Source organism: Curcuma longa, chromosome 9, assembly GCF_044706935.1.
Source record: "Curcuma longa cultivar G26 ecotype Majalengka, Jawa Barat chromosome 9, ITB_CL_G26_1.1, whole genome shotgun sequence".
NCBI classification, from domain to species: Eukaryota; Viridiplantae; Streptophyta; class Magnoliopsida; order Zingiberales; family Zingiberaceae; genus Curcuma; species Curcuma longa.
In genome coordinates, this window is record NC_133869.1 from 7,904,825 (window position 1) to 7,920,824 (window position 16,000).

The window sequence follows — 16,000 nt, forward strand, 5'->3', positions numbered from 1 at the left end:
TTGATCAAATCAAAATTATGCCACGCAGAAGATTTTTACTTATCTCCTATCAATCCCCTTAAAAATATCTGAATATCTCGCTTTGTTGCTATAGCCTTCAAATTCTCCTCTCGCTTATTTTTCAGTGTGAATTTTTTCCTTGTTAGTTGGCCCGATTGAAGGAGATGGATTCTGGATCCAATAGCAGCTCATGTGGACAAAATCAACAAAAGGAAGTTTCGTGGAAGTTGATCCATCCCTCAATTTCAGATCAAAACACGGATGAAGAGAGATTAACACGATCACAAATTGAGATAAAAGAAAGGCATTCATGTGATTTTTACAAGACCTTTTTTTATTTTAGTGTTTTTCACTTTCATATAAGAATTAAAATTAATATTCTTATTAGATGTCATCTTTAAAATAAAAAATATATATATTCTAATTAATACTAGTGATTTATAAAAACATCATGCCAAATTCAAGCCCAAATTATGCCAAAATCGGGCACGAATTCAAACCGAAATCAATCGGACCAAACACAGCCGGCCTAAATCATGTCGAGCCAACCTAATTCATATGGGGCCACTTCAATTGGCAACTTTAACAATTATCCAACTCTTAAACCCTTAAATTATTAAAATATTCTTGATAAGTCAATTTTTTTAGCTGGAAAATCATCTAGAAACCATTTCTCTGAGATCTCTACTACATGTTGCAGTTTCATTGCGTCTAAACTATGGATTAGCAATCCATGGACGCCAGACAACGAGCAAAATTCTAAGAGTTGACATTTGATGGTTTGTCATTGCAACATGCACGTGCGAATTTAAATCTTTTTAAATTCTCTCTTTATATTTTCAAGGTTTGACAGTTTCGTTAAATGAGTTTTAAAATAGGACACACGCCATTGCCGACTTAACCACTGAGCCTAATAATAAATCATAAAAACGTTACTTGAAGAAGGAGACGAAGAATTGTACTTGCATGAATTCGTCATGCGTGCATCATCCATGACATCCCCCACGCGTTGCATGCATCATGCATGACTCAAACTCACGTATAGATAGTAAAAGAACCCTTTCGATACCTTTGACCGATAACAACCCAATCGAGCAAAGTGGACTCTTCTCCGGAACGTAACGAAACTTGAAAAGGTATATTCCCTAAATGTTCCAACGAGTGACGTGTCGAACAGTGCACGTATTAGATTTACGTACTCGTGAAGTCTGTACTTTTGACCCAACGTGCCTAATTTTGACCAATAATTCATCACGTTTCCTCGCGTTCTCCGGCCTTATCCGAAACGAAACCTACTCGCGCACGCATGTCACGTGTCCAGCGGCCTCGCCACGTTTCGGGATTGTTGACTGCCAGCACGGGAATCCAACGTTGTGGCGGGCCGCCGCGTTCCGCTCAAATCTCGCGTCGCACGAGCGGCGCCCGCGCGGACCAAGAATCTACGCCCATCCAAAAATGTCTACGTAAGCCGTGACAGCAGCCATGCGCCCTTTGCGCTTTTGGCCGTCCACGTTTCGCGGATCTGATGCCGGATATCCGCCACGATATTGCCGACGGTCAACGAGCGGATCCTCGTCGCCATGCGCACGCGTGCGGCCTTGGAAGAGCCCCTAACTGGCGTCCACGTGGCGAGTGGGACGGCTAGCGACTCGGATTGCTTTCAGCTCTTCTTCTGCTTTAAAAAACAGAGGAGGTCGAGGAGGAAGCTCGACGACGACGAAGGAGAGGGAGAGGAACAAGAAGAAGAAAGTGAGAGAGTGACAGCGGAAGAATGAACGGTGCAGATCTATCGCTACCACCTGGATTCCGGTTCCATCCCACCGACGAGGAACTGGTGACGCAGTACCTCTGCCGGCGATGCGCCGGGCTGCCCATCGCTGTTCCCATCATCGCGGAGCTGGACCTCTACAAGTTTGACCCGTGGCAGCTTCCGGGAATGGCGTTGTACGGGGAGAAGGAGTGGTACTTCTTCTCGCCGCGGGACCGGAAGTATCCGAACGGGTCGCGGCCGAACCGAGCTGCCGGGTCGGGCTACTGGAAGGCGACGGGGGCAGACAAACCGGTGGGGCCGCGGCCGGTGGCGATCAAGAAGGCGCTAGTGTTCTACTCCGGGAAGGCGCCTAAGGGAGTGAAGACGGATTGGATCATGCACGAGTACCGACTCGCTCACGTTGACCGCTCCGCCGCCAAGAAGAAGCACTCCCTTCGGGTTCGTATATTTACCTAAATTTAAGATCTTCATCAAATTGAGATACAAAATGATCTCATTTGAGTGCGTTTAATTGTTCAGTTGGACGATTGGGTGCTTTGCCGTATCTACCACAAGAAAGGGGAGGCAATCCCGGGACGGAGGAGCTCGGCGGCGGTGGAACCGAAGCGAGAGGCTCCGGAGGCGGCCGCGACCGACTTTCTGTATCTGGACGATGCGACGGAGTCGCTGCCGCGGCTGGTGGGGGAGTGCTCGAGCGTATCGGAGCATGCGGTGGAGTGGAAGTGCGAGCGGGAGGTGCAGAGCCTGCCACGGTGGGGCGAGACGGACTGGGAGAGAGCATTCGGCTTTGGAGCTAATTATGAGTACGGGAATCCCCTGCTGCTCCAAGAAGATGACATTTTCTCGTACATGCGGAATCCCTTCTGATTCATCTGGATATGCCACGCGTGCTGTCGGCCGGCGTACCCCTGCAGCGGCGGAGACCATCGGAGTTGGATGGCAGATGCAGGTCCAGCAGACTCGATGAAACCATTGACGTTGAGATTGGACATAAACCGTACGTTGAAACGGGTTCGGGGTGGTTGAGATGGGAAATTAGGGCCTGCAAAACAGCTTGGTTGACGCACTGTTCATTTGTTAGACCGATCCTGGTCATTGCTTTTTGGTTTGACAATTAAATGTAATGATAGAAGTTTGCCAATAAATTGTTTTTTTTTTATCTACAGAATAAATTGCTGTCTATTTTCTGGCATAAAAAACGACATGACTTTGTAGATGAGGGAGGGAATCAAGGCCCGTGATGATTGGCTGACACTACGACACATAGGAAAAAGTGTGCAAGATAGCCGTGTAAGCAAGAGCTTAACTTGATGTTTAAGAAAAAGTTAACCCAAGTACAAACTTTTGAGGACAACCAAGCAGGACACGAAGGCCGATGTAATACCCTAAATACAAGGATAATGTCTGTCTGAACGATACGGATCCAAAGCAACAGTGCTGCTGCCTTACTATGCTTGACGAAAGACAACCTTGGCACTGTGAGTGTTGTTGGATCAAAAACCCGTGTTAATTACAGAATAATTTACCTGTACACGCTTGGAGAATCCTCTCATCTTCATGAACTAGAGCAAGCAAAACTGCATAGATGTGCGGACACAACTGCTCACACTAACTATCCCGCCTTCTGGAGCTTTGACTTCATATAAACTTTTACAGCCTTCTCGTACTTGTTACGGAACTTGACAAATATGAATTCCAAAATAATTACACCTTTGGGCCTTGTATACTCTCTGAGAATCATACAAGATGCAGGATTATCGAATCAGAATTTGGTTGATATTCCTGCTGAATGAAAGAGCCGTATTTTTTGTATCCCCGACCTTGTTCACATGCCATCACCAGATGTCCTATTGGACCATACAATCTCAATTTCAAGTGTTCGCGAAGATCCATCCCTGTTGCCGTCATGGTTGAGGCTGAACAATCCACTGTACACTCCTTCAGTAACAACCTTGTCTATCTGAATGGTGACCCTTCCAAGGGTACTCTTTAGAATGATAAAGGATACAAGAGTATGTTAAAAGAGAATTATGTGCCATCAAACTAAAACATAGAAGAAAATTCATAAACATTTACCTTTCCGAACGTGCTTTTGCTTTTGCAAACTATATAAAGTTTCTGTCCTTTGGGAGGAACATCAAATGCCCAGGTAAAAGCTTCCTTCCATTCTGGGCATGCACTATGGCCCACCACCTAAATGTTTATTTGAAAATTCATTGAAAATATGAATGAAAGAAAAACAAACACAATACTGACCAGTTACTTCTAAAACTTTTACCTTGGTCTCTCTTGGAGGTCCATTTCCTATTTTAAGTTGACAGAAAGCATTTGGACTTCCCATTGTCTGCTTCAAGTTATTCCCACGTTTGATGACCACTGTCAAGCACCCTGGTAGGCAATTCAGTAAGCTTTCTGCCCTTTCCTGAAAACTAGGTGGGCAAGTTTTCATCAACATTTGCAACATAGGTATGGCTTCAGCAGCAATCAAGGCTTGTGCTTTTGCAATATCTTCATTCATCTGTGGCCATGATTCCTTTAACAAACAAAGAGTATCTAAGACTGACTCTTGAGCAGCCTCACTTCCCCTCAGAGCACCGACTAAATGTGGGATGCATAGTGTGGCTGCTTCTGACATGCGGAGCTTCTTGAAGTTGCTAAATATCACATATATGGTTCTCAGAACTTCTTCGTTGTTAGTTGCAGAGGACCACAATTCTTTCTCCAAAGCAGCTGTACAAAGAACAATTGGTCACAGGCAAACAGCAGAATAAAAAAAATAAAATAAAAGATTTAGAATTGGCAAATCATTACGAGGGCATAGCCTAACTTGTTCCAAGTTATTTATTCTGCACATTCTGTGACACCCTTACGACCAGAACAACTCCAGTCTGTCATCTTGAATTCAGATTGGTCTGTCTTGATTTTTCAGATTGAATGACCCGTGGCAAGATCAGGGAAATCATCCTATCTGATTGACTTCATGATCATGTACCTAAGATACTAATTGTTGGATCCTTTATGACCTTGTGAAAGTAGATATGGAAAAGAAGGCAAAAAAAGTTTATCATTATATTCCATTGATTTGGATGGATAGAGGGAGTATAGGAGACAAAAGGAAGAGAAAATGAAGAAAAAGGGAAGGATGACTGATTCATTATGTCATTTACTTTAAGGAAATGAGCAGACAGAAAGAAGACCAAAAAATTAAAAAATAGTTAAACTGATCGTTGACTCGATTGCACATTGCTGATCGGTCAGCAAGTTCAATTGTTGTTTACCAGCTAGTCAATCAACTGGTCAGTGATTCTACAGATGATAATTGCTGACCAGTCTTGTTAACTGGTACACACACTTCATCACTCTCTCCTTTACATTTTGGAATTTGAATGAAATGAAAGAGAAACTAGTATGACTTCCAAATAAACAAAGTTGGTGCAATTCCTTTGCTTCCTTTCCTTTGCGCCTGCTTAAGTCCCTTGAAGATACTCTAAATAAGAACAAGTGTCCTATAGACAATTTACGAGATAAGCCTAATTTTTTTTTAGAATCTTGGTGGTTTGAAAAAAATCAAGTTTGATAATGAAGTTATTTAATTTCTGAAATTGTCAGGTGGTGTTTGGTCAGCCTTTTTGCTTAGCCCACATGCTAGAGCAGGAAGGTATTTAGCTTAAAGTATACCATGGGAGGGCCACCCAACAACTAACCCTAAATTAACCATATTAAATTTTAATTCAAAGTGAATTTTCCAATCATGAATATCAATCTAAGAAAAATTGCTCCATGTTAATTTTAAATAAATAGGACAACATAGTCCAATGCATAAACTGTCACATGCCTATTTTTAGATAAATTTTATTTATTGGTACAATCAAGTCGTAATCATATTTTGATACTGACTTAAGCTACCTTAATTCTAATTCAAAATTGGGTATTATGGTGGAGTCGTATACATACAATTCTCTTGTTGGATAAACTCTCTTTTACTTTCAATTCATTGTCAAAGAAAGTTAAGCCTAGGCTAAATTTCTAAGATTTCCACTATTGAGGGAAGGACACAGGTAATACAGTGGCACAGACTCCCATAGACCCCCACCCTCTTCCTCTTCTCTCATTTGCAATCCATTTCCATCATAGTAGACTCAAATTCTTGCAGAATCTTCAGTTTGAAAGGGAGTTATAGAACAAGATCACTCTTTCGAAGAACATATCAAGCTAAGAGGGCAAAGGTTCAAATCTCAGCGAAGCCGAAACAATACTCTCCTCCGTCATGGTCAACTGCAGTTTCTCGATTTACCTTCTCACAAATGATCATGAGGTCAACTGTGTGGGATCGTTAGGGTGGCGGATTCCACCTTTTGCAGAAGAAGAACATATCAAGCTAACTTTAACATTCCCTATCAAAGCACTCAAACACCTACAATTTTTCTGCTTCTCCAAACTAGGCATGATCTATGAACCTATTTGTAGGGTGCCCTTTTCCTATTTTATTTCACGTGTTGGCCATAACTTAAGGAGTGAGTGTTAGAATCAATATTTAAGTTTCATATAAATAATACTAATTTACCAATCTGATACTATTTTGGAATCTTATATATGGGTGCACTAATTCTTATTCCTCTTATTGAAAAAACTTACTCTATTACTTTCAATTAAGAGTTTCACCAGTAACGTGGATAAGTATAATGTAAGCATGCAAACAATTGAAAGATTTCAAAATAATTAACTCCTATTCTTTTCAAAGTCTTGACTACTTGAGCTATGGATTTAACTTTTAATTAAACAATAATTAGAAGTATGGATATCAAACAAAATATCAAAAACATTAAGTGATACAAGAAGTCCTATAGCTCCTGGATTGGAATTAAATCACTCTAAAAAATAATTGAAGAAAGCTGCAAGCAATTATCCAAATTATGTTTAGATGGTGATTAGGGGTTGATTAAACAGTAAATGAAGACAGAGATACAGAGTTGAAGTATACTACAACTTAATAGCAGACTTACCTGTCAGAGACCTTATAAGCTCATTTGATACATATTCTTGGAGTGTATGATTTGAAAATAGATATTTGATAAGCAATGCAGCCTGACCAGCAACTTCAGTATTTTGGGACATCAAGAGATCCTGTATAACCAGTATTCCCCCAGCTTCTGCGACTGCTCGCCTATTTGTTCTACTGTGCATAACCAAACTCTGCAGAGCACATATGGCCACCACTTTCATCTCTTCTTTTGGCTGGTCTTCTAGCAGAGTAATTAAGGCATGGCATGCAGCCGCAGAAGCACTTGCTCTAGCAAGTGTGTCATGCTGAAAAAGATTACCAAGTGCGAGAGTCACTAGGAACTTTGCTGGTTGTGATATAACCTGTGGATCTAACAAATAGTTGGTAAGAGGAGTTATTGCACTTTTTACAAGCTTCATTTCTCGCACTCGTGCATTGTTAAATATTGCTTCAAGCAATCTTCCACAAGCTTCTTCACATTGGTGGGATCCTAGGAGTTTAAGCAGTGCATCAACTGCACCAGCTTCAGCCATCATTACTGCATTTGTGGAGTTGTTTCTCTCTTGAACAAGAAGAGCATTTAGAGCTACTGAAAGGGTAGCTTCAACTGTTGACTGCAATAACTTCACAAGCACAAGCAATGAAACTTTAAAGTAGTACTGTGGATTAGATTTAACAACGCTTGATAAAACAAGTGCTGCTGACTCCCACAAAGTATGACTGGGCTGGGGGTCTTCCTGGATGATCACTTTAGAAAGCTCAAAAATTCCCCCTGCATCAGCCACATCTTTGGGCCAGCTCAGTGACATACTTTCAAGTGCTTTAATTGCTGTTTGCTGTAGGTTCAGGATTCCAATTCCAGCAAGCTGTACAAGAGGAACAATTGCATTCTTTGTAGTAATGTCCTGTTGGAAATGCTCCTGTTCCAAGAGATGTGACAGTAGTTCGGTGCCAAGCTGTTGGATGGCTTGGGATGGGGACTCAAGAAATGATATCAAAGGCTCAATGACTTGACTTGGAGTTAACTTCAGGGCTGTCAAACTCTGAGGCTTCTCTAAGATATTTACAAGTGCTTGCAATGCACTATGTTGTCCCCACATGGTAAAATTTGGACGTTTTAGTAGTGAAAAGAGAGGTTCGACTATCTTGGCTGCAGCTGAGCTTTTAGCAATAACACTGTTGTTTGTCAGAATTCGAAGCAACTCAGCAATTGAAGAACAAACCGAGACTGGTGCATCAAGCATCATCTCAAGTGCATTATCAATTATACCAGCATTTACCATTTCAAGTTTACATTGAGGCCGATCCTTTCCCAATTTTATAAGAGCACTTATACTGGCCTCAGAAAGCTGATAGTTTGAACCAGAAACATATTTCACAAGAAGACCAACTACTTCAGTAGCTGCAGCAATATCTGCATGGTGTTCATCATCAAGCAGCTTGTCTAGAGCACGAACACCAGATTCTACTTCTACACTGGAGTCTGATATAATTAGAGATATCAAAGGTTCAACACACTCCGAGGCTATTGGCATTGTTCGTAGAGTTGAATTTCCGAATATTACATAGCATAATTTTGCAGCACTTCTCTTTAGTTCCAAAGATGAACTGCATAACAAAATTTTATACAGGCTTTCAAGTGGATTACCTTCCACATCAGTTAAAGCTGATGCCCTAGAAATATTTCCTTCTGTCAATTTGACTAAAGCAACAAGTGCAGCATGTTGTTCCTTCTCAGAACCTGAGTTCAACATGTCAACTAATGGTTGAATAGCTTGCCTGGCCATTTCAGTCTCTCTGATATCTTCAACATCAAAAAGCTCCTGCAAAGTCCTAGCAGCACTATACCGAGAACTCCTTGATCCCATTCTTAAAACAGCTATTAGCTGATTCAAGGTATTAAGTGAATATTCATGGTGAACCAATTCAGTGTTGCTATACAAGATTCGTAAAAGATCAGTTATACTGGTTTCGATTGAGTCCTGAGGACTCAAGGAAAGATATTTAGTCAAAGATTCTAGGGCTCCAGCTTCAGCAATGGCAAGCTTGTTTGTTTCGCTACCTTCAGCTATCTTAGTCAGAAGGTGAATAGCAATTGGTGGTGCTCCAGGCCTATCTGGCATTGGCCTTAGAAGGTCAACTAACAAAGGTATCGACTTGCGAGCTGTTGCACCATTCCTCACATCTTCAATTTCAAAGAGATTATTCAACACAACTTCACCAGGGTGCTTTTCCAAATTGAATTCTTCAGAAAGAGCAACAAGGTTTTGTGAATCTGATTCCACATGTCCAATCAAGGTTGTGAGCCCTCCAACAGCACCAGAATTAGCAATAGCAAGCTGGATGCCCTTGTTTCCATTACAAACAAGACTAGCCATTGCTTCAGCAGCAAAATACTTCTCAATGGTTTCATCAGATTTCAGCAAGAAAGCAAGAGAAGGTATAATGCGCATAATTGTTGAAGATTGGATAACAGCTGAATCCTGGAAAAGTACAGCCAAGAGAAGAGAACTGATCCAAATGCCTTCGTTTTCTTCAAGTTCTGCCTGTACATTAAAAGTTTAAACTTAATAATGCATACCAAACTGCAACAAGAAGTCAAGAACCAGAATTTTCTATTCCCAGAGAATGTCATTATGAAATATTTTCTTTACTGCTGGTAAAGACAAAAGTACTATAAATTCTATTATCCTTCCTATGAGTGCGCGAATTATACAGAACTTCAATCTCTTGGCTCAAAACATGAAAACTCAAAATAGAAAATGAAGCAGTGTATAAGCAAAGGGATCGAACAATTTTAAATCTAATAGAATGAACATCTCGGTGCATTTTGATCTTTTAAATGAACCTGGCAAGATGAGTACATATTCCAATCAAGCAATCAGAAAGGCGCCGTTTCCAAATCCAATCAACTCATTGAATGTTTGCAACATCAGATTCAGAGAATGCCTTATCACGAAACTTTAAATGAAAAAGTGTTCTAGTGCTGGTCTTTCCATCTTACACTCAATAGTTTGTAGAATATCAGAAAAGTATAGGGTTGTTTTTTGCTCTAGTACCAGCACGTGTCTTGACTCATTTCTTATTACACAGTGAATCCAAGTTATTCAATTTCATATCATTTCACATGTATGTCCTTTCTTACAAGTACAAGATAGAGTAGTTGATGAACAGTACTGCTTGGACCATAGTGACCAAAGTAGGTGGTAGTACGAACCAGGTCAAACCAGGTCTTTGTTGGTGAGAGGCATGAGGATAATCAGGAAGTATGACAGGACAATATCTGAAAATGGTGGCAAGGTAAAGTTGGTACCACTCAAAATTATTGTTCAAATAGTGTCTTTGCATTACATTTTAAATACTTCAAATAATCTCATGAATTTTTTTTTCTGTTGGTATGTAATTATATGAATAATATTATGACCACTAATTTCCATGTAGCCACAGCTGGTGTCTACACACACACACACACACACACACACTTTTGAAAGAAGGTAAAACCAACAAAGTAAAATCAGTGAAGGAATGGATCAGTAGGAACTACCATTCTGGTTCTAGCACTGTTTTTGACAGGATGGAAATTGGGTTATCAGGTCTATTACATGTCAGGATGCCATGAAACATAAACTTCAACAATAATGAAAATCTCAGAATGAGTTCATCAGAAGCTCAGCCCAAGAGCAGAGCTCCATATAAAATTGCATTTTCTGTTCTTCTGTGTTATCCAGTAAGTGTTGAATGCCACTAAATAAGGCTAATGGTGTGTCTAACTCTAATAGTATGCATATATATGGACTACTTCTTCACTTGATATTAAAATCCTAAATCAATTGTTTGGTAAATCTTTTAAATCCACCCTTACTAGTAGTTAAATTACATCCTGTGGTAAAATAGATAAAATAAAAATGACAGGGCTGGTAATAAAGGAGTCCACAATGACTATAATTAGTCAATGAGCTAAAGGAGCAAATACTTTGTCAACCAATGTGCACTTCTGCAACTGAATAGCATATACATAGAGAAGAAATGAACCAAAAGAAAAGTTTAGCATCAGACCAGAGGATTAGCACTATAAGTTGCAAGCTTATCTGAAAGAACTTCCACTCCACCAGCCTCCAAAACAGTAAGTTTGCTCTTAGCATGAGAAGAAGAAATTATAGCAAGCAAACTTAAGGCAACTGTTCCTTCCAAAAACTTTGCTGGATTAGGTAAATCATATTCGTCATCTTCATGATGAAACACATTTCTCTCTGTAAAATTTCTGCCACCCCAGGCTTTGTCATCTGGGGAGATGGGCATTGGTTGTTTCAACATATCAACCAGGGCATAAACAAGCTTCTGTAAGAGTCCTGGTGCATCAAGAACAACTAGTGACTGCTTCCTGTGCGCCTTCATAGCACAAATGAGAAGAGCAGTACCACCAATTCTTATTTCCATGCTATGCGAGTTCATAACCCTCTGTGCAAGTGAAACTATGGACTGTGGCCTAACTGCCAAATGATCACCAAGTACAAGAGGTTGATCCTGGAGCCTCGAAAGGATTTCAATAGCCTTATCTTGCTCCGTGGGAAGACCTACAGCTAGAGTTTGAACCAATGGCTCTAAGGTTGCCGGAGCCTCAGCTAGGGCTTTGCAACTGCAATGTGAATATAAGAAGTTAACACTATATTTTGTTTTGACCAACATAGCTAGCACATCAAGTGAATCTGAAATAATCCCAGCCATTCCTATGTGTGATAAAGAATCTGCAAGTGCATGAACTATAAAACGACATTGAGAACTTTCCGTGAGAACATCACTAACAGGAAAGTGATTCAATAATTGATTAAGTGCTCGAGAGGAATTCATCTTGCCTTCAGGTGTTCCTTCTCCTAGAACTCTCAACAAAGCTGATAACACATCTTCTGCCAGTACTTCTCCAGCAATCTGTGGATCTGAGAGCAGATTTGCCAAAGCAGCAACAGCAGTTTCAGCAGCATCTATTGTTGATGTTTTAGCCATCTTAATGAGAGGCTCAATATCACCCTCTGTGATGCAAGGCATCTTGTTAGCAGTTTTAGCCTTGGTTGGGCGGGATAATGCACCCAAAGCTCGAGCTGACTGTGTTGCAACAACTTGATCATTGCTAGTCAAAAGCTTCATACAAGGATGAACTATTTCATCGGTGGCCAGGCTGTCACAAATATCTTGACGGACACTGAATAAATCAGCTAGAACAGAAGCAGCACATTCTTGAGTTTCTTCATTGGATGAATTAAGAGCGTCCACCAGAGATCTAAGTCCTTTGTTGGCAGGTGTCCCTTTCTGTACCAAGTCCTTATAGGAAGCTATTGTAAGCACGTGACCCAATACTATAATAGCATGTGTCTTGGAACTAAGATTATCATCACTAACTAGAAGGGCTAACAGTTGATTAATGGTGGCAGAGTCAACATAATTTATCAGCTTCTTGAGTGTCTCCACAGATGTTTCTTGCGCCTTTTGACTGCTAGTATTCAATAGCCACAAGAGAGCTGGAACAGCCCCAGCACTCTCAACACAAGCACGAATGTCATCACTGTGACAGCACAAGTTCCACATAACATGGACTGCATCCTCCTTTGCTTTCTGGGATCCAATTTCCAATAGTTGCACCAGAGGAGGGATTCCACCAGCAGCTGTAATTGCCCATTTGCTGTCATCCACTTGGTCGGTCAAAATCGCTAGCAAAGAAACTGCATATTCCTGGTGTTGTTCACTGGAAAGTCCCAGCAGCGCTATTAGTAGTTGAATGCCCTCTCTCTCTCCAAGCGCCCCCCATATTCCAACTTTATCACAACACAATCTTGCCAGTGAAAGAACAAGATAATCTCGTACATCAGCAGAAGCCATGGTTATTAACCCAACAAGCACCCTTTTTGCATCTGAATGATCAATACGATAGGAAAGTGAAACATTGCCATACAGGCTGGCCAAAGCCTCAAGAACACTATCCTGAACCAGTTTATTATTATCTCTGGATTTCAGTAGATTCATCAAGATTTCCTCAATCTGCATTGGATCAAATGCTCTTTCTTCCTTGCCCTCAAAAACCATCAAAGAGTATGCAAGAGCACCAGTTATATCAGCAACAGGAATAGCAAGGCGAGGCGTTTGGGAGAGCTCTCCAAGATAAAGTATAAGAGATGACATGCCACCGCATATATTTGCTAAAGCACAGAGAGCATGCCTTTGTAGAGAATGACCAGACTCTCCTTGCATAGACTCCTTTGAAGGTGCTACCACTGCTCCAATTAAAATTGGAAGACCACCTGCATCCACCATGGCTTTCTTAGCCATAGTTGACTTCGACGACAAGACTTCTAAAGCATCGGCAGCACTAGCACACACAGAAATATCATTGTCTTGTCCTAGAAGTTGGAGAAGGGCTTTAACAGCTCCAGCATCTATGACCTTGGGAATACTGTCATTGAATGCTGAGACCAAACGAGCCAAGAGGGAAGCGGCATTTGATTGGGCAGCTGTGTTACCAGACAACAGAAGGCCTGTAATTATCTCCACACCTCCAGCTTCAAGTGTAGCCCTCCAGTATCCATCCTTGTCTCCACAAAGATTTCTCAATGCTCCGGTAACAAATCTTTCGACCACGTGGTCTTGCTTAATATTGGGATTAAGCAGATCCCAGAGGGTAGGCACAACGCCTTCGGTGACAAATATTTTCATGCCAATATGATCGTCTGAAAGACCATCTGAAGACACCTCGAAGATAGCTTCAGCTGCTGCCTTCCTTGCCTCCAAATATTCAGATTTCAAAAGCGAAAGTAATGGTGGTATGCAACCCCCCAAAAGGACCTTAACACGCAAGTCACCTTCCTTGCAGAGTGCACTAAGAATGGTGGCAACATTTACCTTTGCTTTTGGCGTCCCATTTCTGAGAACTGAGATCAACAATGGCATGGCCTGAGAATGGGTTCCAATTGAAGCCCTACCATCTTTCTGCTTTTTTGCAATTGCAAGCAAGTGTGCTGTTATCAGCTCTTTCTCTTTTGGGGAGGATGAATTTGCATGAAGCTGCTCCAAGAAACGAGCAACACTGCCAATTGTATCCTCAGGATCATCCATACCATTTGATTCACTATAGAAAAGACAATAGATGCCAAGAATTGTAAGTTGTTGCCATTGGTTACCAACATTGAGAGAAAAGCAAAAGAAAGAACGGTATCAAACAAGTATTCTAGTAGAAGACATGCTTATAACAGATAAAATAAAAGTAAATACATAAATTCCTATAAAGTGAGTCTACAAACAATATACCGAGATTGAGAAGATGAGGAAGAAGGTGCAGGAGAAAGTTGGCGATGCTCAAGTGTACCAGTCTTCGACATCAATGCTAGCTCTCACTTTCCCAACTTTCCTCTTTCAGTCCCTGCAGATTGGAAAATCAGAATGTTAAAAATTGATGTTTAAAACCCCCAAAAGTGGCTGCAATACTACTTGAAAAGGACTAACTCTCCAAATATAAACAATAATTACGAAGACTGCATTTACAGATCGATTTTCCCCAAACAAAAAGTTCGGGACAAAAAATAGACTAAAAAATCGAGTGAAATTACCAGAAGAAACATCAATCTTTCTTCATTCACAGATGAGGTTTAAGCGTAACCAAAATCTGAAGCATAAGTTACCGTCAGAGCGACATCTCGCAGTAGAAACTCACCACGAATGCTACGAGGAACTCTCTCATACGAAAGCTAGATTCAACTTTATCACATAGATCCAGACCAACAACTCCCGAAATAGAACCACGGAGGGTGGAGCCAAATCAGATCTACTCCTCCTCAGAATGCGACCCAAATTACAGCACTATCCCCCTAAATTACACAAAAGGGGGCAGATCCAGCAGTTCCACAGAAGGCACAGAATTGAGCAAGCATCTCGCCCAAGCCACAGCAAATAGGTGGGTGAGCGGTTTCGCTGAAGAGAAGTGGAATCGAGCATGAAACTGACGATCTAACGCATCTCATTGGCGTTGTAACCGAGGGATAAAAAAAAGCACCACGGCCACTCAAATCACGAGCAGGAAGGCGATGAGATTCGCTGCAAATGTCGAACGGAAGCCAAGTGTTGCTTGGCCTTTCGCAGTCCACCCACCGCCACGTCGTGGTACTGACCTTGGCGTGAGCTACCGATCGGCGCCGCCACAACGGGGGAGACGACCACCAGTGTACAATCGACGAACCACTCGCCGCCCAAATGAAATCTTTGGCCGAGGAAAGAGAAGCGAGCAGCACTCGCAGCAACCAGTACCGCTACCACAACTGGAGGAAGGCTGGAGGACAACACCACATGACCAAGAACAGGAACAGAACTCTCCGCTCGGGCTGAAAAATGTTTTTATATTATTATTTGTTAGTGGAATTTTAGAAGGTTTTGTTGTAACTTTATGTAATTTTTTTTAAAAAAATATCCTTTATGTAAATAGATCATTTGGAGAAATTATTTTCTTTAATACAAATAGTATTCTCCTAAATTTTAACATAAATTTATACGAACGACGTGTAAATTATTAATAATTATTACATTATATAAAAATTATTCAATAATTACTATAATATATTTATGATAAATTTAAAATTTAAAATTTAAATGATATAAAAATTATTAAATAATTATTATAATATCTAATTGCTATAATATATTTAGGGTGATTTTAAAATTTAGAATTGTAACAGTTATCTAATAACTTCTACAATTATTTTAAAATAATTTTGATAAAATATAAATATTTTTGATAAGTTGATAAATAATATTATTAAAAAATTCTAAATCTTAAGTTTTAAATTTTAAATTATAAACTTATCCTAAAAACATTATAACTATTAAATAGTTTTTACATATTGATTGTTGTAATAGCTATTAGATATCTTACAACTATTGGATAACTTCTATACATTATCACATTTACTTAGTAGTTTTTATATATTGTAAATCTTAAATTCATCCTAAATATGTTGTATCAACTAAGTAGTTTTTATCCGTTATAATAATTATTCGATAGTTTCAATACGTTATAACAATTAATAATAGTTACTACAATAATGTTAGATCAAAAAAAAATTTGAAGGATAAAATTTTTGAAGGGGTATCTATTTAACTTTAATTGACAATAGAATGTTCATTCATGATGATCTTGTAAATGACGAGCATACTTTTAATTTTTCTTGATTAATATATATATATAATATTAA

General features: G+C 40.1%; 2 protein-coding genes across 3 annotated transcripts; one reads left to right on the forward strand and one right to left on the reverse strand.

The window, feature by feature from the left end:
- Positions 1–1,696: 1,696 nt before the first annotated feature.
- Positions 1,697–2,987, forward strand: LOC141834586 (NAC domain-containing protein 48-like). The gene is made up of 2 exons (XM_074721902.1): positions 1,697–2,209; positions 2,291–2,987. The coding sequence occupies exons 1-2, from the start codon at positions 1,772–1,774 to the stop codon at positions 2,636–2,638; spliced, it is 786 nt and encodes a 261-aa protein (XP_074578003.1). The 5' UTR covers positions 1,697–1,771; the 3' UTR covers positions 2,639–2,987.
- Positions 2,988–3,063: 76 nt separating this feature from the next.
- LOC141834583 (protein CELLULOSE SYNTHASE INTERACTIVE 3) lies at positions 3,064–15,056 on the reverse strand. Of its 2 annotated transcripts, none has more exons than XM_074721899.1 (7): positions 14,470–15,056; positions 14,067–14,178; positions 10,830–13,887; positions 6,775–9,319; positions 4,050–4,501; positions 3,848–3,964; positions 3,064–3,758 (listed from the first exon to the last, which is right to left on the reverse strand). In XM_074721899.1, exons 2-7 carry the CDS (start codon positions 14,135–14,137, stop codon positions 3,597–3,599), a joined length of 6,405 nt encoding a protein of 2,134 aa, XP_074578000.1. In that variant the 5' UTR covers positions 14,138–14,178; positions 14,470–15,056; the 3' UTR covers positions 3,064–3,596. The 2 variants fall into 2 exon arrangements, with proteins under 2 accessions (XP_074578000.1, XP_074578001.1); XM_074721900.1 differs by having other exon boundaries at positions 14,366–15,056.
- Positions 15,057–16,000: the final 944 nt, after the last annotated feature.